This window comes from Passer domesticus, chromosome 9, assembly GCF_036417665.1.
Source record: "Passer domesticus isolate bPasDom1 chromosome 9, bPasDom1.hap1, whole genome shotgun sequence".
NCBI lineage: Eukaryota > Metazoa > Chordata > Aves > Passeriformes > Passeridae > Passer > Passer domesticus.
This window is the reverse complement of record NC_087482.1, coordinates 39,906,733-39,927,408: the sequence shown is the minus strand read 5'-3', so window position 1 is coordinate 39,927,408 and position 20,676 is coordinate 39,906,733. Positions and strand designations below refer to the sequence as shown.

The 20,676-nt window shown below is 48.2% G+C and overlaps 1 protein-coding gene across 1 annotated transcript in view; it reads left to right on the top strand.

Annotated features, from left to right (window-relative positions):
* Positions 1-1,693: 1,693 nt before the first annotated feature.
* The window catches only part of PRICKLE2 (prickle planar cell polarity protein 2), a 103,234-nt gene continuing 84,251 nt past the window's right edge, over positions 1,694-20,676 (top strand). Inside the window, exons 1-2 of the mRNA XM_064432931.1 lie at positions 1,694-1,851; positions 2,122-2,207. Of these exons, the coding sequence (XP_064289001.1) occupies positions 1,810-1,851; positions 2,122-2,207 (128 nt within the window). The 5' untranslated portion in view covers positions 1,694-1,809. The remainder of the gene's footprint in view (positions 1,852-2,121; positions 2,208-20,676) is intronic.

Genomic DNA, 20,676 nt, shown 5'->3' with positions numbered 1-20,676 from the left:
CCATGATAAAATTCTCCATGTGGAGGCTTTGGTTTTTTTTTCTTTAGGTTGGATTTGGTTGGTTTTTTGGGGTTTTGTTTGGTTTTGGGTTGGTTTTTGGTTTTTTTCAGGAAGCACAGTATTTATGGCAGGAAAGAGTGAAAATCTCCCCGAAACTTTTTGTCTGAGACTCTTCAAAAGGTCACCTCAGCTACACAGCTCCCAGCCTCATTTCAGCCTCCCAGGGAAGAAGATACAAGAGAAGAATTGACAAAAATGAGAACTGATTAAATGAAAAAAAAATTATCAAAGGGTTACTATTTTAACCAGCTGTGAGGCAGCAAGGCAAGGGAACAAAGAGGCAGGGAAGGAGGGGAAGGAGCTGACAGGATCTGCAAACAACCACAACCCTGGGTGAAGCTGTGAAATGCTAATGGTGAAGCCGCTCCAGCCCCACTGGGGAAGATTTTCCGAGGAGCCCTGTGCTCTGTGAAGCGTTTGCTGCTCCTCCTCTCCCCACGTTCATTTTGCTCTGCCTCGTGCCAGATGTGCTGTGTGACTGCAAACCCCAGGGGCACGGGGTGGGCATTGCTTTTAGTGCACTGCACGCATGACAAGATTGGGCTGATGCATGGGCATCCCTACGGCTCCCAGCCCTATGGATCGATCCCAGGATCACAGCTCCAAACCCCACGAATCCCAGCCCCAGAGATCTCAGCATCACAGCTCCCAGCCCCACAGATTCCAGGATCCCTGCTCCCAGCCCCATGAATCCCAGGTTCACAGGCCCATAAATCTCAGGATAACAGCTCCCAGCCCCATGGATCCCAGGATGACAGCTTCCAGCCCCACGGATGCCAGGATCACAGCCCTGCTGGCCCCATGGATTCCAGGATCAGAACTCCCAGTCCCATAAATCCCAGCTCCCAGCCCCATGAATCCCAGGCTCCCAGCCCCACGGATCCCAGGATCTCAGCTCCCAGCCCCATGAATCCCAGGCTACTAGCCCCAGGGATCCCAGAATCATAGCTCCTAGCCCCATGGATCACAAGCTCACAGCCCTGATGGTCCCATGGATTCCAGGATCAGAACTCCCAGTCCCATAAATCCCAGCCCCATGAATCCCAGACTCCCAGCCCCATGGATCCCAGGATCACAGCCCTGATGGTCCCATGGATTCCAGGATCAGAACTCCCAGTCCCATAAATCCCAGCTCCCAGCCCCACGGATCCCAGGATCACAGCCCCACAAGTAGCTCCGGGAGCACCGTGAGCTCCGCGGCTGTAACAGGTGCTTTGTGTCCCACTCCAGCATCTCAGGCAGCAAATATATTTCCCGTGAGCAGGTTTTTCCTGCGCCCTGCTCGCGTTTGTGGGCTAAATCTGTCCTCCTTGAGGAGGGGATCAGACGCCCGGCAGGAACCCGGGAGGATCGCTCCCTGTAAAATCCCCTGCACAGCGCAGGTAACCTCAGCGTGTGCCCTGCAGAGCCCCAGCCCTGCCCTGGAGGAGCTCAGCTTCTTTCTGGCCCCCCAGCCCTGGAGCCTAACGAGGACACTGCGCTGCCCACTGCAGGGCCGGCCGAGCGCGGGGCTCCTGAGGGCGGCGGAGCGCGGCCGGGGCCGGGAAGGGCTGGGGGAGCGCGGTTAACCCTGAGGGGAGCGCTGGCAGCGGGGCGGGGAGCCGGTGCCTGCCGGGGCGGTGCCTGCCGGCTGAGGGGCGGGTGAGGGGCGGGAGCGCGGCCCAGGGGCGGGCCGGGCCCGGACGGGGCGGCCGCTGCTGCCGCGCACTCGGGCTGGGCTGCGCCGGGCTCCGCGCCGGGAGCGCTGCCATGTTCGGCCGCGGCTCCCGCAAGCGGCTCTCCAGCCGCTCGGTGAGTGCCGGGGGGTCCCTCGCCCCTCGTTCCCCGCTCCGCTCTGCTCCCACCTGTGGCTCTGTCCCGCCGCCCGCTCCGGCTGCGCCCGGCGGGTCCCCGCCGCCCCCATGTGCCGCTCGCTTGGGGTGCGTCCCCGCTCCGGCCCTTGCCTGCCCTCTCCCAGCCGTGCGGGTGCCTTTCCCCCGGGCGTGCCCCTTTCCCATCCCCCGGTGCCTGTTCCCGTCGCCCTCGTCCCGCGGCCGGCGCTGACTCTGCTGTTCCTTGCAGCTGACGGCGTCGGGGGAGCCGGAGCGGGGCCAGCCCTGCAACACCTGCGGGGACCAGTGCCCCGGCTTCGCCCTGCACAAGTGGAGGTAAGGCCCGGCCAGAGCCCCGCTTCTCCCCGGTCCCATCGCGGCTCTCCCTTGGCGGGGCTTTCCTCCCAGTTCCGTGCGCATCCGGGGTGCAGGTGTGGCTGTTTCGGGAGGGCTTGTGTGAGCCCGAAGCGCGCTGCCCACGCACGGTGGGGTTCTGGGGACACCCCCGCACACGGGTCTGCCCGTGGCCGGTGCGGGGCGCAGCAGGATCCAGTGCGGGACTGGGGTAACTGGTTTGGCAATTGCCGCCTCGCAGCCTCCCCGCTGCGCTCAGGAGCTCGTCCTGCTGCTCCGGGCCATGCCGGGGGCTGGAGCCGCCCTCCGCTGTCAGGGACAACCTGGCTGGGGTGGGGTGGGAAGGGAAAAATGGGGCTGAAGGGGTTCTTGCGGTCTGCGCCAAACCGCTGCCTGAAACTCCGGCAAAAATAGTATTTTTGGTTATTTCTGTTGTGTCTCTTTACAAACCTGACAGTGCTGGTTCCTGCTAAGCACAGCAAGCTCTAGCCTTGTCCTGGGTCAGCCCCCTCTCCATGTTCTGCTGCCTCGAAATGAGCTCCTGCTGATGGGCAATCTGGGACTCGGTGATGTTAAATCTGGGCTATGGGCCCTGGGAGCTCTACACAGTCTTAGTAGGCCAGGGAGCCCTTGGCGACCTTTTAACCTTATTTTTCAGGGTATGCCCTTTTCTCCAGCATCTGCTGTGCTTGGCGTTCCTCCCAGCCTCTGCCCTACTTCTCAGAGCTGTGTCTCACCAGATTAAAGCTTGGATTCAGAGCAAGGATGGGGATTGAGATATTCCTGTTGAGTTGTATCTTAATGTTTAGCCTTGCAAATCATTGCTCCCTTTGGCGTTTGCTGCAGGGTGTGGTGGGACGGGTTCCATAGACTGAGAGATGCACAGCAGCAGGTGGGGCTCGACCTGGTCCTCTGGTCCTGGATTTCCTCGTGTCCCTGCAGAGCTGCTTTGTAATACTTAAAAGTGCCAAGGAGAACTTTCAAATGCAGGATAAGAAGAAAAGCCGTGGTCACCAGCAGTATTTCTCCCCTGCTCCAAGGACTTGTGAGGGGCTGTGCTTCATGTTTCATCACATCAGAGAGTACAATTGTACAGTAGCTTTTGAAGAATTAAGTGAATTTTGACAGGATCCCACCAGAGGCCAAATGGCCCAGCAGAAGGGGCACACAGCTGCCTGGGGAGTGTCAGATGAGGGGGTGTTGCAGCTCTTTTCAGATTGTGCCCTCTGCATTGGCACACTGTGCCTCTAGGCCAGATCCTGCCACACCCCATGTGTAGGAGCCTCCAGCCTGCCAGGACTACCCATAACCATCTCCTGTGCTGAGGACCCCCAGCCATGGGAGAGGATTTTTGCTAGAACAGTGTGGATTTTTCCAGCAGCTTTCTCTCAGGAAAGAAGTGGTTATATCCCCCAGGGCAGGAGAAGGATGGGGACCCTTTGGCTATGGGTGGGGTCAGCCCCCAGAGGCATTGCAGCCTTTGTGCTCCAGGGTTTGCATCCCACTGAGCAGGTTAGACCTTACACCAAATTTCCTTACACCAGGACTCCATTAGCTGAGAGCCCTCCTGCAGACATTCCCCTTTAATTGCCTTGATGTAAGAGTAATTACACAATTAAGCCAAATAAAGTAGTCTATTTGCCAGAACACAATAGAGAGGAAATTCGTTCATTTTTCACTAACCAGTGGTCTGTTAATGCCAGGAATAGGTAAGCAGACAAATAGTTTGTAGGTTGAAGTGCTGAGGAGCCTGTGCCCTCTGTGCAGGAGATGTTGCAGTCACTCATTGGTGGGGCTGCTCACCTGAATGTGCAGAATGAGACTGAAAGAAAGCAAGGGTTTGCAAGGAGATCCTCACATTAGGGGTATAAATCCAGATCAATTGACCAGTAGAGATTTGTAAGGCTTTTTATAATCCTTTGACAGCAGAGTTTTGCTGATAAATTTAAATGGGGTGTTTTTGCTTCAAAGATGCAGAGTGGTGATAATGCTTTAGGGAGACAGAATTTATAAACTTGCAGACACTGAAGCCATTGCTGAGACAGGCATTGTCTATACCCAATTATGCTGGACTGTGTTTTTTCAACTTATCTGTGATTTTAGGTGTGATCTGTGCAGGCACTCCCTCAAACAAGCAGATTGCTTTGTTAGAGATGAAGATTCCTGTGTTCCTATGTTGCCTTAACAGCCACTTTTCTCAGAGATGGCTCTGAGCATTCACTGAATTTATCATTCCTGGAAGCACAGGCTTGCTTCCTGAGACAGGGAAGCCTCTTGAAAATAAATTATATTCTGCAGAACTGTTCTCAGGATAAGCCTGGTCTCTCTACTGCAGGTGATGTGCAAAATGAAGATGAAAGGGGATTTTTAAATAATTAAATAAGGTCCCTGGTTTTTGAAGTTGGTTTTTGAATCTTCATAATTTTTCTCCAAAATTATAGTCCCACATTCAAGGTAGTGGATGAACTATCCTGTAGCAGTGTGAGTATATTTAATGCTAATGTGGTGGAAGTCAGGAATTGAAAACACCTCAGCTGAACTAGAGCCCAACTACAGCCTACATCTTACTCCCTCGAAGCTCTCTTCTATATGCCACAGATCTCTGCCTCTCACTGTGAGGCAGAAATTCAATTTTTAGTTTTAAATCATTTAGCCCCAAAGAGGAAAAAGTAAGTGGTTTTTCTGAGAAGGTTTGGGGCCAAAGTCCATGAAGACACAGCTATCAAACTATAACCAGTAAAAGCCTGAATTTCTCATGGGCTGAGCAGAAAAACGACTCCTTCCTCTCATCTCATCACTTTCTGCTGTGGTGGGTTATCAGCAAAGTGCCAAAGGACTGAGTTCATCTGTGTGGGCTCCAGTCTAGAAAATGGAAATGGCATGTAGGTAACCAAATCCTCATTAATAAAGGTGGCTTTGTGTGGAAAAAGGGAAATCAAATTCAATAAAAATTGAACTCCTTAGGAGCCCGGTTGCTGTTTTCTAATCAGATCTGCATTACATTAAACTGTGTGCCATTCAGCTTGTTAACAAGCTTTGGCATTAAATAAAGCTGTCACTGGAGTTTGGTGAATGAATAGCCATTAGCAGTGTCTTTTGCATAATGTCTTGCAGAGAAAAGCCTTCCAGGGAGGTGGTCCAGGAGCAGGGAAGGGAATTTATAACCTAGTGCCGGTGCAATTAGTGTGAATATGCAAACCTTAAAGGTGACAAATGGTTCGCTTTTGCTGCTGTTAAGCTTACTGAGAAGAACTAATTTCAGATTTACTCTGGGTGAAGTAAAATTGCAGCCTTAGTGCCTCAGTTAAAACACGATCCTTCGTGTTGGGAGATTGGCATGTGTTTAGCCCACGGAACCATGGTTTGTTTGCTCCTAGAGAAAGCCAAAATACTCTTGCAGTTCAGCAGACCTTGCTGTTCCCTGCTCCCTGCCTTCTCCAAACCCACCAACTGAAAAGATAGAAGCAGGACAGCCAGGTCTCAGGATGGTGTTTGAGCTTTGGTGTGAGGAAGGGGGGATGTGCCACCTGGTTTGCAAAGCCTGCAGAGGCAGTGGCATACGGCTGGTTTCTGAGGGAAGAATTTGGATGCTGTGACAGAGAAGACAATTTTAAAAATAGAGTCTGAAAACCTTTGGAGAAGTCTTTGTTGCCATAGTTATTCTTCTGGTTTGCAGAAGCATTTGAAAAGCAGTAATAAACATGACATGAAGACAAAGACTGGTTTGCCAGGGTTTTAGTTTCAGTGTGAGATGATGTCTTATATCTTTTCTTGGAGCATCTTTTTTTTTGCATACGTCACACAATCTTTGTCCCTTGGAATCACATTTTGCCAGGGAAGAGATCTGCTTCTCTTCATGCATTGCTGTCACACGTTGTGCTCTTAATATCAGTGGTGTGTGTTTGTACAGCACACAGTGCCTGGCCCTTGCCTTTCAGGGCAAATTTATGTGACCTGATGTAGTATTCAGTAATGTTCCATATTAACAAATTTTGCTGCATACAGCTGTTTTGAGCATTTGTTTATTTATTTCCATAACTCAGCATCTTGCTATAATCTACTGCAGTCAGTCCTGCTGAAGTCTGATCTCATCTGGTCTTGTTGGATCAGGGAGCCTCTGCAAAGACAAACTTCTCATCTTCTCAGGAGAGAGCTGCCTGCAGATCCCAGGGTTATGATTGACCACGGGATCACACAAACCTATGGACAAGGAAGAGAGACATGTCATGAGACAGTGACCCAAAATGAGGTGGTGGACCAGAAGCCCTGTGATGTTTGATGTTGTTGGGTGATGGTGCACAAGTCGCTTTGTAACTCCTCTCTTTGCCTTGTTGACTGTAGGCAGGGAGTTGCTCGTGGCAGTGGATGTTTGTTTTGTTTTGTTGGTGTGTTTGTTCAGTGCCCAGTGCTCTGGGGATTGCTGTACATGAGCAGTGAGAAATTCTGTGTGTTTGAAATGAGTGAGAAATTCTGTGTGTTTGCAGCCTTTGTCTGCAATCCTAGGGATCTGATCCTGCCCATGGGAGGTACACCCCAGCAGGCTCCTGTATACATCCCTGGGTGCCTTTGAGTCTCCAGTTTACTGCATGGTTCCTCATCCAGAGAGCAGAAACAATAATATTTGTAACACAGCACATGAACGAATAACACCGAATTCTGAAGCATTTGTTTCTACTTCCAAAAAAAAAAAAAAAAGAACAGATTATTGCTTCCATATGTTTTCAGCATTTCTCATAGGTTATGTCTCTTGCACACACACTCCCAGCTTTTCCCTGGCATGAATAACAGGCTTTGTGCCTCTCTTCTTTAGGATTCAGATATTCCGCACTTCCTTGAATGTTTATTGGAAAGGATTTGGAGATGTGAGAATAGCAATGCCTTATCTTGAATAGTCTGATGTTCCTATCACTGCCATGGTGAATTGTGCTAGCTTGGAAGGTTTTAGAAAATTCATCATTTTGCAGTTGGGAACCTGCTGAAATGGACAAAATTCAGCCAGTGCAGATCCATCACAGCACTCCTGAGGTGATCCCAAGGGACTGCAGAGGGCTAAGGGCTGCTGTCCCTGGGGGCAGGAGTCACCTGCTTCCCAAAGTCACCCTGGCAGAGGGGATACAAAAAAAAATAAATCAAATGCTGGTTTTGTTTGGTGATTTTAAAGCCTTTCACAAAGCAGTTGGTATCATTAGCTTGTTGTTAATTTATTTCTTGTGTGCTTATTTGGTCACAGGTTCAGAAAGGAGAAGCCACTCCCTGCCAGGTTCTTCAGTGGCAGCCAGTGCCCTTCAGCCCCTGTGCCCGGGGTGGTTTGGTGTGAGTGCACTGGAGCTCAGCTCAGGGGGATGCTGCACTGTGCACTTGGCTTGGCATCAATGACTTCAGCTGTCCTATTTTCTTACACCTGCGAGATTAAACACTTGTGTAAGTGTTTGGAAAATCTCCTTTTTTGGGGGGCTTTTCACCCCCATGGTATTAGGGAGAGCAGGGGTAATGAGTGATGGCTCGTGCTGCTCCCACTGTTCCAACAGCAGCTCTACCAGGGGGCAGCTGAGCCATTGGTATGGGGGTTTGAGTGGATTGTGGTGTAGGTATCAGCTTTGCCCTGCCCTGGGACATTTCTTTTCCTAAATGTTGAGTGCACAGTTACACTTAAGGAACTCCCAACCATTTTTTCTGACTTGTGGGTTCCATTTCTTTGTGCCCTGCTGCTGAAACAGCACTTGAAACAGCACTTAAGACAGCCAAGACTGATAAGGTATCCTGTTTGTGTTGGCTGGGAGACACAGTATCCACATTACCAGAGCATTACAGTGTCAGAGGCAGTGTTGTCCCTGGCAAAAAGCCTAAAATAAATTCTTTAATTTTTTGTATGCGACGTACAAAAGAGCAGGTGAGGTATGTATTTGTTTCCGGGCAAGCCCAGGGAGCCTGTTTGAAGTCCTTTACAAGCCACTCAGGATTGTATTGCAAGAACTCAAAAGGAGTTTGGACACTTGTTGATTGAATTTCAGCTGAGCACAGAGCCCTGCTCTGCAGCTGCTCTGACTGGAGCTGCTCTGCCTGGCTCCATTGCCACTGAGCTGCTGGCAAAAGCCAGAAAAGCAGAATTTCTCCTAGGGAACGGGCAGTGTGGGTAGATTTTCTGTCTGTTTTGAAGTGGCCTTGTGCAATTCTATTTTTATGAATGGTGTGAAAAAACACTTATAAGCTGTTGAGGGATTTGGGCTGATTTTTATTCTGTATCTGGTGTGATTGTAAATTACACTGATGATGGATGGCTGTCTGCAGAGCTGACACACTGAATTCTGAATTTGTGTGATATTTTAGTTCTAAACAAATAATTTTAAAATTTGGTCAGGTTTTTTTGCACTAATTTTTTTTTTTTGAAAACGACTACAACTGCTTCTTGGTATGCAAAGAGTAGAAGTTGACCTGCCTGCTATGAGCCAGTGGGGTTTGCCATCCCGAAGGCAATGGCTGGTGAGTGCTTTGCTGGTGCCTCAGCCACGGGGCTGTGCTGCCCGACACTGGCAAAGCACAGTTCCCTCATGGAGCCTTTTGGGATGGATTTGCCCAGGAGAGACCCACAAAAGCTGGAAGCAGGATGGATTGGCATGCACTTGGATCTCCTACAAGCAGACAGCTGTTGGTGCTGGAGGCTGTGGTCATGGATTTGGGAGCTGTGAAGGCTGTCATTTAGTGGGACATGGTGAATGATCTAACAGCGCAGTGCTGCTGGGTGTGTGAGGTCCTGAGCTCCCTGTGCATCCACCCAAGCCCAGGGAATGGGTTAAATGGCTTGTTGAAGCCTCTGCTGAGCTGATGAGAGGGAGATGCACAGTTGCACTGGTGCTGTGGCATGCAGAGCTGAGCTGTCATCCCCGCTGTCGCCATCCTGATCCCTTCCCGAGCTGTCCTGCGGTGCTCGGATCCCGCTGGACCCGGCGGTGCTGTGCTGCCTGTGGGCTGTCTTGGCTGGCAGGAAAGCTCCTGCTGCTTCATTAGAGGGTTTGCAACAGGCCTTTGTCACCAGCGTGCTGTGGCGTGAAAGCAAAAGCTGCCGGGCACCTCTTTGGTGGGATAAAGGCTGGAGCCCGGGATCCCCGCTGGAGGAGCTATTTGGCTGACGCCCACTGAGCGCTGCCCTCCTCTTTGTTGCTTTCCGCTGTAGAGAGTCTGTTCAGGATTTTCAAGAGTTTTTATTTGGTTTTGTTCTTTTTCTGCTTGACTTTAAGAAGTCAATCTGCAGTCTTTTAGACTTTTTCAAAGACATTCTCCCCCCTCATCCCCCCCGCCCAGTAATCCATTCTTATTACACCAGTGAGTCACTCTTCAAATAATGAATTGCGTTTTCATTGTCTGGCTCGTAAGTCTATCACCGAGTTTAAGGATGGCCGATAGTATCAGCTGAGACCTTTGGCAGCTGGCTTTGCAATTTGTGGTGCTCATTTGGCTATTTGCTTTTTTCTCCAATGAATAATCTCCCAGCCGTGGTGGTGGTGGAAAGCCGGACCCTTCCTGTGCTTGTAGCATCTCTGCAGTCACTATCTAATGTTGAAGGAATTTGTAACATTAGCAGAATTGTCTGATGTGAGGAAAACTAATTTCAGGGTAAACCTCATGAGCATGGCTGTAAAGAACATTTTTCTCATGCTTGCAGACCCCAGACATGTATCAGTGCAGTCCCAATGGCCAGAACCTTTCTCAGTTCCCCAGTTCTTGGGTCAAGAGGTGTACAGAAAACTCAGGGTGCTCCTCTCTGCTGCTGGAGAGGCTGTTTCTCCCCACGTGTGGCTGTGCTCTTCACAGGACCCTGATACCAGGGCTTATCACTTGGAGAGCTCAGTGTGACAATTATTATTCTCACTGCGGAGCGAGACACTTTGTACTCAGCCATTGCAGCAAATATTTCATCCCCTATCCATTGCCTTGTGTGGATGCTGCTGCTGCGGTGATAAAAACATAATGGCTGCTCTCGCTGATAAGGGGAGTGTGTAAGTGTAATTATTGAAATCCCTATGCAGAGCTCTGTGGATGGATGGATGGATGGATGGAGTCCCTCTCCCTCTGAGGGGTTTCTGTTGCTCTGGATCCTGCAGCTCCTGGCAGCTGAAGTGGGAGCTGCTCGGACACAGCTGTGAGCAATTAGTAAAGGATGTCTTTTCCCCTCCCTCCACTTTCTTTCCTCCTCTTCTCTTTGAAGCCAAGTCACAGGCTTCAGGGAGTCCAGAGGAGAGCTCAAGCAGTTCAGGTTTGAGATGCTCCTGGACCAGCTCAAAGGTGGCTGCTGCTCAGTGCATTGACATTCCAGCAGCAAGGTGAAGGTCTAAGGATCCATCCCAACCCTGCAGGAAGCATACTGCAGCCAAGGAGCCAGAGATTATTTAGATCAAGCCAACAAAAAACATATTTCCATGGCAGCAGTAACCATAGGAAACCTCCTTAGCATGTCTTGGGTGGTTCCTGTTTCCCTGCCTTCATCTGTTTGCTTTGCAAGTGGAGCAGTGGTTGCAAGTGCCCCTGGTGTCACCAGGAGTGGCCCATGAGCCCTGCTGTCCCCAGGGGCTTGGCAGCCACACCAGGGGTTGTGTCACTGCTCCTCGATTTCTCTTTTGCTCTAGTTGGTAAAAAAATGCTTTGAGAGGCTTCTTTAGATGCCATAAAGTCTCAGAGCCACCTCTTTACCTGGTGTCAGCTCACAAATGTGCATTTGATCCTTAAATACCCAAGGCATAAAAGCGAATTGTCTCCCAGGGTCCAATTCTTCTTCTTTTCTATAGCGTCTTAGAAAGATACTTTTATATTCCCTCTGGCTCAGCTAGTGATGCTTGGCCTTCAACCAAGACAGGGAATCTAGGACAAGAATCCCTGAATGCTCTTAGAAGAGCAAGATGAGAAGTTATAAAAAACCACAGCATTTTGTTGGCGGAAAAAAAAGCTGGTAAAAGATTGTGTTTAAAAAAATAATCTGGAATATTTTTGATCAGCTTCATGCGGACACATTTACAGGAGGGCGTAAGAGGAGGCTTGTTTTCCTGGGTAGTGCCTCCTCTAGGAAATCCAAGCTGTGAAGTGAATACAAATGCTGGAAATTGAGAGGTTTTGCAGTGAGTCACTGGAAGGGATGAGGAACCAGTTGTTCTGGTGTGATTGTGCTGATGACAACCACCCTTTGATCTGCCAGGGACAGAGTGGCTGTGTGGAAGCACCCTGGGGGCTTTGGCATCTCAAGCCAGCACCCAAGGGTGCTTGGACCCCCCTGTCCCCCTCCCACCTTCAAAGGGCAGTGTGGAGGTGTCCTCACGGAGCTCTGCAGAGCAGATGGGCCCTGCTTGCAGTGCCAAGGTATTGCACAGAGACAGGTTAAAAAAAGATGTCTCCTTCTGTGGGAGCATGACACAGAGAGGGAGAAAATACATCCTGGTGCCAGTAACTGGGATTTTGGTGCTCGTGTGGCAGACAGTGCTGCTCTGACCTCTCCAGGCTGTTGGGTGCTTGTCAAGGCAGGGTTTGCTCTGTGGAGAAAGACCTGGCTGCTCTTTGACCCGTCTGCCTTGGGTGGAGGTGGAACCCTGTGCAGAGATGCTGCTGGGCTCCGTGTCCCCTATCTTGCCCTGACTCTTAGCAGATGATTTAATCCCTGTTTTTCCAAAACCCCAACTCTATCAAAGTCAGACTTTTGCTTGAAATTACACATTTGAAGAAGTAGCAGCAGGATGGGGACAAGGCTGATTCTTTCTCTTCTTACCTGTCTAACAGTGGGAGCACTCATCACATTGCTGTGGCTGGGCCCTATTACCTGCATTTGGTGCCATAAAGGCCACATGTCTATAAAGTGCAGCCCCTTTAAATGTCAGATGTGAGAAGAACTGGGATGTGAGAAGACAATAAAAGTTAATATTTCAAAGTCAGGTTTGTGCAGCATAGCTTGGATTTTTAATATCAAGTCCATAATTTATTACAAGGTGTAGCAGTTGAAATACATATATTTGAATATGTTTTAATATTATCTTTCCTTCCAGTAGCAGGAACAATGCTGCTGTACAATAGAAAAATGATTTCACATTGCCACGTGACAGTTTCAGCTTGTACCTCTAATAGATGTGTGATTTGCTGAAGTGTGAAGGCTATCTGATAAATGCCTGAATAATAAGGCTATATTGTTTGTTCTGATCTCCCTTTGTCATTCTCAAGTGTATAAATAAAACATTTTCACATTGGACCCTGTGCAGTTCCAGCCCAGACTTATTTACTTTCTGCTGAGGTAACTTGGAAGAGACATGAATCTTTTAGTCTGACAGGAGAAATCAGGTGGCATCATTATTGCATGTTGCGCTCAAAATGATCAAACGCAACGTTAATAAATATTTTCCTAAGAAAAGTTATAACTATTTAAAGAATATTTTTAAACAAAGAAGCATTTGTCTCATGTACAGCAGAGGGCACTCGGCATCGCTGCTGCACTACTCAGCTGCTGCTCCAGCTGCCCAAAGGGGAAAAAAATCCCTGTGCTTAAATTATAGTTTGCAGAAATGAAATACTCTGTGTGTGTTTGCTTATACAGGGGTGTGAGTGTGTATATAAAAAGACACAGGGTGGCGTATATATAAAAATAATCCCAGCACATAATGTAAAACTTAAATATTCGTAGTGGTTGCTGAAGTTAGGTGAAGCACATGTTGTGTTGATTAATGCTCTGCATGCTGTTATGCTGAGCTTCAGAGGGACTGAAGTGTGCTGAGAGGAGAAAATGAAGAGGCCCTGGCTAGTGAGGGGTTGCAATCTTCATCTTCTTGAAGGCACAGAGTCTGGTGATACCCTGGGATGCTGGGAACTGCCTGAGCAAAGGAAAGATGAATTATATATGGATTATATTGGAGGGGGCAGAAGTAAGAGTCCTTCTGTCTATAAAAGCAGCAGATCTGGTGCTTGGGGGTTCTGTGCTGGGGTTTGCAGTGCTGAGGTCTCGTTCCCAGCAGCACAAAGCTTGTGGATTTGCGAGGCTCTTGTGAAAGTCCCTGAGATTGTTCTTAACCTTACTGTAAGAGTTATCTATGTAAGGAGATCTAAAACACTGAGGTTTGTGCCTGGAGCAGGAAGCAGCCCTAACCCCAAGAGTGCTGTGGAAGGACTGGGTGCTGGCTGGAGTGTTGTTAGTTGGAAGATGAAGCACTTGCTTGGCAGGGGAGGGGCCCCATCCTGGAGGTGCTGAGGTGTGTGCTTCGTGGTCCAGAGATGATCACAGAGATTGGTGCCATCTCCTATAATAAGATTTTTTTTTCCCAACAAAAATGGAGTTGTTTTCATTTTTCTTCCCTTTAGCTAATTGCTCAGACACTGCCAAGGTACTGCCAAGGTATGTTCCTAGTTTAACTCTTAGTGCACCTTGTGTTTTTCTCCTAAGAGGGAATAAAGAACTCCAAAGCCAAGTCCTTGGTCAGCTTTTGGCTGCATTGTAATGCTGTTGAAGTATTCTGGGCAGCTGGATTTTGTGCCATGCTTTGGGCGATGTGTTTCCTGGAAAACCATACGATGCCATGCTGAATTTTCAGATTTTAGTAATTAATTCAAGAGGAATTCAGATTTCCTCCTGTCTCTCCCAGTGAGCTGCTTGCGTTGGGCTTAATCTAAATCTCTCCAAGCAGGGCTCCTGCAAGAGTCTGGAAGTGTCAACGCTGTTGTATAAAATATGGGCCTGAGAAGAGAGGGCATGTGGTTCAAGATAACCAGTTTATGCAAAATACACAGCTGGGTGGATTTTGCTATAGAGAATCTGTGGAGTATAATGATCAGAGAAATATGGAAATGCCAGAGGGGCTTTATAATAATGGGTGCTAATTATGATGAAATGGATTTGGGTGGTAGGGAGTAATCCAAGATTACAATAGTAAGGGGTTTTTTAAGTAGCTCCTGCTATTTGGGAGGGCAGCAGAGCTCCTTGTTACATGGCTTAAAACAACCTCTCTGTGGGATCGTCACAAGCAGCGTTTGCCCTTGGCTGGTTATTTCACAAGGGCTTGGTACAGCTCAGACATGACATATGTGAGTAATTTCAAGGATACAAGCTGGCCCACGTGCTGCAAAGCACCTTCTCACTAGGATAGAGATGCTCTTGTATCATTGTGCCTGGATAATTACTTTCCTGGAGGTGTCACTGGAGCTGGGCTCTGGGAATGGGTGTTTTGTCCCATTGTGGTGGTTCCTGCATGGGTTCCTGGTGATTTTGAGGCTGTGAGAGCAGTATGGTGCTGCCACCACCAGTTAGATGCTCCTGTCTCTGGTGGTGGGCAGGGAAGTACTGGGAGAATGCTGTTGGGAATGAACTGTTGCAGCTCTGGGATTGGGACCAAAAGCAAGTTGTAACACCACAGCCTGGAGCACAGGATCCTGGTTCTGCCCTTCTGGCTGCAGGTTTTTGGGCAGGAGCACATGTGTAGAGCCAGGCACGTATCTGCTCGTGCTGCTTGGCTTTTCCTTTCTTGTAAGGATTTGCTGGTCTTTTTTCAGTGCTGACCATGCCACAAAGCACTGGACTTAGCACACAGAGTGCCTCTGGTACCTGTCTCCTTGGGAAACAGTGGTTGTGAAATGTTTTGTTGTTGTTAACAGAGATGTGGCAATGCAGAGCTTGAAAAGCTGCACTCGTGAATTGTCCAGCCTTGTGCTGGAGACCAGCAAGCTTTATGACTCACCTTAGCCAGTGTCAATAGAAATGAAACTATTTAAATACACAATTAAAATATGTTATGTTAGCGTGTGGACCTCCACGCAAGCCTGCTCTCTAACTAGATCAATTAAAGGACCCCCATGGAAGAGATGTAGGAGGCTGGTTAAAAAAAAAAAATCCCAGTCTTAACTGCTTGTTTGCTGCCAAGTAAATTTTGGTCTGAAGTGAAAGGCATAAAGGCACCTGAGTTTGGGGGATTTATCTCCACTTTGGGACTCCAAAATCTTGTAGGCAGTGAGAAGAAATGGGTTAAAAAGATGCTGCATGCTTCGTTTCAGGGATGAAATCCAGCTGCCCTGTGTGCTGGCACACAGTGCCCGAGCCCTGGTAGCAGAGAGGGTTGTTAGCCATGGCTAGCACATCGTTGTGGTTCAGCTCCATCTCCCTTGGCTTTTCCAGATGATCCAGGAGCTTGAGTAGTTCATAAAAGGAGTGAGTAGCCAAATGGACCAATAAAAGGAGTTTGTGGAAAGGCCCAATATATTTTATGAAGAAAGAAATGGATCCTCTAATGCGAGGGTTGTGTCTTGTAAAATTTTGCAGGGCTGCAAGTGCTGTTAAACACTGGCTCCCTGCTCCAGCCGCTCCTTGGAGCGCACGCAGCAACTGCTGAGACTTTCCTTTTGACCTGAACTCCTCCAAGTTTGGAGTGAAATCCTGACCTCAGGGAAGTCATGTCATGAATTTCCCAGGGACCAAGAAAGGGGTCATCAGTGCGAGGCCTGTGATAACATCCCTCGAATAAAATTTGTCTGGCTTTTGTGGGATTTTTTTAGGCAAAGTGAAACACAGCTTTACATCTTCTTAATGCTCTTTGATGGCAACAACAGCAGCTGGAAGGCCAAAATTTGGCCTGATCATGGTTATTGCTGGGAAATGCCTTCGTGTGATCCAGGAAAAGTGAAGCTCTTTGGAAGTGAGTTTGCAGAGTGGGATGCTCCGTGCATGTGTGGTGCTTCCAACGATGGTAACCCAAGGAGTGACATTTCAGCCTAGCACAGGGGGCACACACAAGGGTGATCAATGATTTAAATCCTACCTCCCCCAAGCTGTTGAAAGGGCTTGGAGCTGGCTGTGGCACAGGGAGCTGGGGTGCCCTGCCAGCTCGGGTGGCACCAGAGATCTCATCTCACCATGCTACCCCGAATGCTGTAGGATGGGGAGGCAGCAAGTGAGGGACAGCATCACTGGATGTGGCATTGAAAGGATGGGCAGAGAGCTGCAGGAAAGCAGAAAACGGGGATCTTGCTATTGATTGATTGTTTTCTGTGTCTGCACAGGGGTGCCTGCCGCTTCAGTCTTGATGCTAGCCAACCTGTGAGATTTTCAACTAAACCTTTTTTAGTGTTCTCCTTATGTACTTTGAATTTATTCCAATGGACTGCAGTGATGTGGTGGTGTTCAAGGCAGGCTTGAGTTTCTTAACTGATAAAATTTTGATAACATTTCTTCTGTCTTGACCCCAAAGAGCAAAGCTTCAGAGCTCAGCCAATCTTCAAGATTCCCTGTCTTTTTGATCTGACAGCTTCTGGCAATGGTTTCTGCTGCACCCAGACTTTAAAATCAGACAAATTCCCAATTTCCAACCTGCAAATTCCAATTTCCAACATGCAAATTCCCAATTTCCAACCTGCAATTCAAATTTGGCTTCAAAACCAATGTCTTTGGTCCAAAATGCTGAGCAGAGACAAATTTTGGGTTGTGTCCCTCTGCAAAATGACCGTGGAGATGACGCATGCAGGTGTGTGGCCTTTCACTGAGCCAGGGGTGAAGAAGAGTCCAGATTTTAAGAAAATGGCATTACATTTCTCAGTCACTGGAAGTCTTTACAGTCAAGGGAGGATTACCTTTGGGTATGTTTAGGTCATTCCCAGTTCTGGAGAACTGGCTTTGCTGAGATCTCCTCACTGGGAATGCTCAGCTCCCCTTCAGCTTCATGGGAACACAGCGGTGTCTCCTCCTCTTGTGGACAGAGATGCTCAAAAAAAGGGGCTGAATGAAGTTGCCATGCTTTTGGCTACCAGGCCCCTTCCTGTGAGCCTTCTCAAAGGGAAAGGTTGGCTTTTACTGCTGGAGCTTGGCTGCTGCTCTCACTTTCCCCACGGCCACCTCTTGAGGGGATTGATGGTTGGTTTTGGCAGGAGCTGTTTTATTTCGTGCTTGGAAACACAGTGATCTCAGCTGTGTGCAGGTCTGCGTGAGGCTGGGTATTAGAGCTTCTTTGATGTCTGCACTGATACATCTTAAGGCAGCTCAGGATGATTTTATGCAGTAGCCCTAAGGTGCTTGCACAGAAAAAGGTGCTTTAGAAATGTAAATTCTGTTTGAGGACAGATTTTTCTCTGCTGTTCTCTCTCAATTCAGGATGAAGCGGTAAAAATGTAACATTTAATTAAAGTTTGTAAAGGTTTGGAAATGAATTGCTATAAACATAAAAGATGTAATCAAATGTCTGCCTAATCCCCACCTTAAGGGCACATTAAATGCAGATAGAGTATAATATGTAAGAGACCAGGACTGAAAAGCGATGAGGATTTGGGAGCAGATCTTTTCTACCTGAAGCTTATAAATTATTTTACTTCAGGCTTAGGGATTTAGACATCTACGTACAATAGAAAGCCACGTAGCAGCCCAATTCTCAGTCAGCACAGCTGGCATCATTCTACTGAGTCATTTCAGCTACAAACCCACAGGGCACAGCCCAGTGACGTGTGTTATAGCGCGGTGTCCTGACGGAGTGTGGCATGGGAATCATTCCTCATTCATCACTGAGTAGGGGGCTGCTTCTCTGAAGTCAATAGGTAATTATATAAAAGCACCTAGCAGGTTTTCATTGTTGGAATAGAACAGGATGAAGAAGGGGATGTGGCACTGCACAGTGTCAGCTGGGGAGCTGGGTTTACTTGGCTGCAGAGGTGCCTTCTGCCATCCCCAGCTTCAGTCTGAAATTAAAAAAAAAAAAAAATTCAACCAGTTTTTATCCTGAAAAACTCAGCAGGAAACAAAGGCTGTTATCTCTCTGAGATATTTTTTTTTACCTGTGACATATTTTATTTCTCTCTAGAGAGGTAAAATCAGGACACGTTGGAACTGTCTGCCTCCAATTGCCATTCCCCCTGTATCCGTGGGAGCCAGGTATCCCAAAATCTGCTCTTTCCCATGGAACTGCTGGACCCTGAGGCTACCCTTTAGCAGTGCCCTATCAGCAGGACCATGCTGTGGTTTTGGTTTGCAGTAGTGATATTTGGCATTGTTTGGTTTTGGGTAGAAGTCATGCTGTGTTCTGTGGTCCAGCTGTGATTCCTGTTGTGATTTGTATGGAAATCAGGAATATTTCTCTGGGTGGAGAAAGAGCACGGAGGTGTCACCAAAACCCCAGCTAGACCCATGGCTTGTGACACTTTGCTGGTGGCAGCAGAGCTTTGCATGCTTTGGGATCAAGGCTAGAGGATGTGGGATGGAAAGGGCTGCAGGGAGTTGGCTTTCATGGATTGTGGTGGAGGTGGTGATGACAACCCTTAGAGGAGCAGAGGTGGTGGTAGGGAATTGCCCTTGATGGTAGGTAGCAGCAAGGAACCAGCAGAGGATTAACTCATCCTCTAAATGCCTGGGAGGAAAAGAGCCTGGGCTAAAGGGAAGGGGCCAAAATACTGGTGGCAGAGCTGAAAGTAGCCTGGTTGAAGGTAAAATCAGTCCCATGTCTTATACTGCAGGGCCCCATGGAAACGGGGAGGGCTTTCTTTTTCTGTTGAATTGGGCTCTATGCCAGGTGAAAGAAAACATTTTCCCAACACCAAATGGAAAAATGCAAGGCAGACATCTTAAATGAACTGTTAAAGGAATAGAGCCGTGAAAAGAATACGTTTGCTGTGCACTGGGGTTATGGATTTAACAGATTTTTTACTATATGCGACCTCTGCAGTTTGTAAAAAGTGAAATCTTCTGCAGAAACTCAAATTGTACTCAAGGCTGAAGGCAAACCTCAGGTTTCATCGCTGTTCCTGGCCTCAGCTTTGCTCAGGAGAAATGGACAGTGTATCTCTGTCCTCCTCAAATCTTGCTATGATTTTCCTTTCCCCTTTAGCCCTCTCCTTGCTCTTTCTGCAGATCATTGGCAGTTTTGCTCATGCTTTAAAATAACCCAGGCTAAAAAGTGTGATCTGCATTTCAGCGATTTTTGATTACACCCACGTTCTATATTTATTGCCGTTTAAATCATCTATGTTAGTTTGAGATGTGTTTCTTTTTGAGCAAGGCAAAAAAACCATGACTCTGTTGCTAACTGTTGCTAAGGCAAAGAAGATATTTATTCATCAGGGCACTTCTTCAGTACTGCAAGGATGGTAGCCATGGAGGAGGAGTGGAAGGAAAAGAACGGTTTTGCATTTGAGCCCTTTCTGTTATTGTTGTTGGCCTCTTGCCATATCTGCTGATGGTCAGCAGATGTCTTTTTTTCTCCCTTCCCAGCATTGTGCATCTTGGATTAGAGGTGCAGTTTGGGTTATGGTGCAGGGCAGCTGGTCTGAGGAGCCTGGTGTGAAACCCAGAGGGTCCTTGGGATGATCCGCAGGGCTTTGGAGAGTCCATGGTCCCACAGGCATTACGAGGCTCCCATGTTTTGTAGCTCTTTCCCCTCAGTCTCTCCAAAGACACTTTCTAGTTCCTGGCTTCAAAATGTCCTTTTAAATCCCGATCAAATCAAAGCCACCAAGAGCCAAAAATGATGCACATGGCTGTGTTCCCTCCCTGAGCTGCTGCTGGGGGATGTGCGGCAGCGCTGTTAGCTGACTCTTGCCAAGGGAAGAGGTTTTCCTTTCAGCTGTCATAGCAACAAGAAAATATTGTTTTGATGGGGATCGAATTAAAAATTAAATTTGTCTTTTTCCTAGTAAGCAAATTGCTCACTCATGAAAAATATAAATCACTTTGATCAGGGTAGATGTCTTTTTAAGCACCTCTGTGGATTTCCAAAGTGAATTGTGCAAACGCCTCATGCCACATTATGTCTCTGCTGGGTTTATGTAGAGTGTCCCATGAATCTGAGCCTTATTTAACATTAGACTTGGGTTGAAAAGCTCCTTGGTAAAACTTCCTTGGTGCTTATAACTGGCCAGAGCATGTGGGGGAGAAGTGGGGTAACAGGTCTGAAAAGTTATCTGGAAGCAAAAGGAGTGACTCGTCAAATGTAGCATTTCTGTGTTTTCAACTAAAAAACCAGACAAGCAAACATTAATTTTGGTGGTTTGCAAGATGCTCTGGTTCTTGGAATGCTGAGGTGAACACAACCTGAGAGTGGGGAGGAAGGAGTGAGTCAGGTAATTGGGAGTGTCTGGGACAGTGCTGGGGAAAGAGAAGTGTGATGGTGTCTTGCACATGTTCCCACACCCAAGATATTTCCAGTCTGGGGACTTCCAAACCACGGTGATTTCCAGGTATTAGGTATCCCTGGGTGCCTTTCTGTTCCATAAGTTATCTTCTTCCTTTGAGCCCACATGGACTTGTGGCATCCACAGCATCACTCACCGTGGCTCAGTGCATGGGGGACCACCTTGCTGAGGTTGCTCTGAACCCGGGTAACTTCCTTCAGCAAGGTCACACCATCCAGGTGGGGAAGCAGAGGAGGGGGAGGGAAAAGACCTTCCCAGGCTGCCCACAGGTCCTTGCCAGCACCAGAGCTGCCCTGATGGCCATGTTTCTTTCCAAAGCAGTACTTGGAAGCTCAAG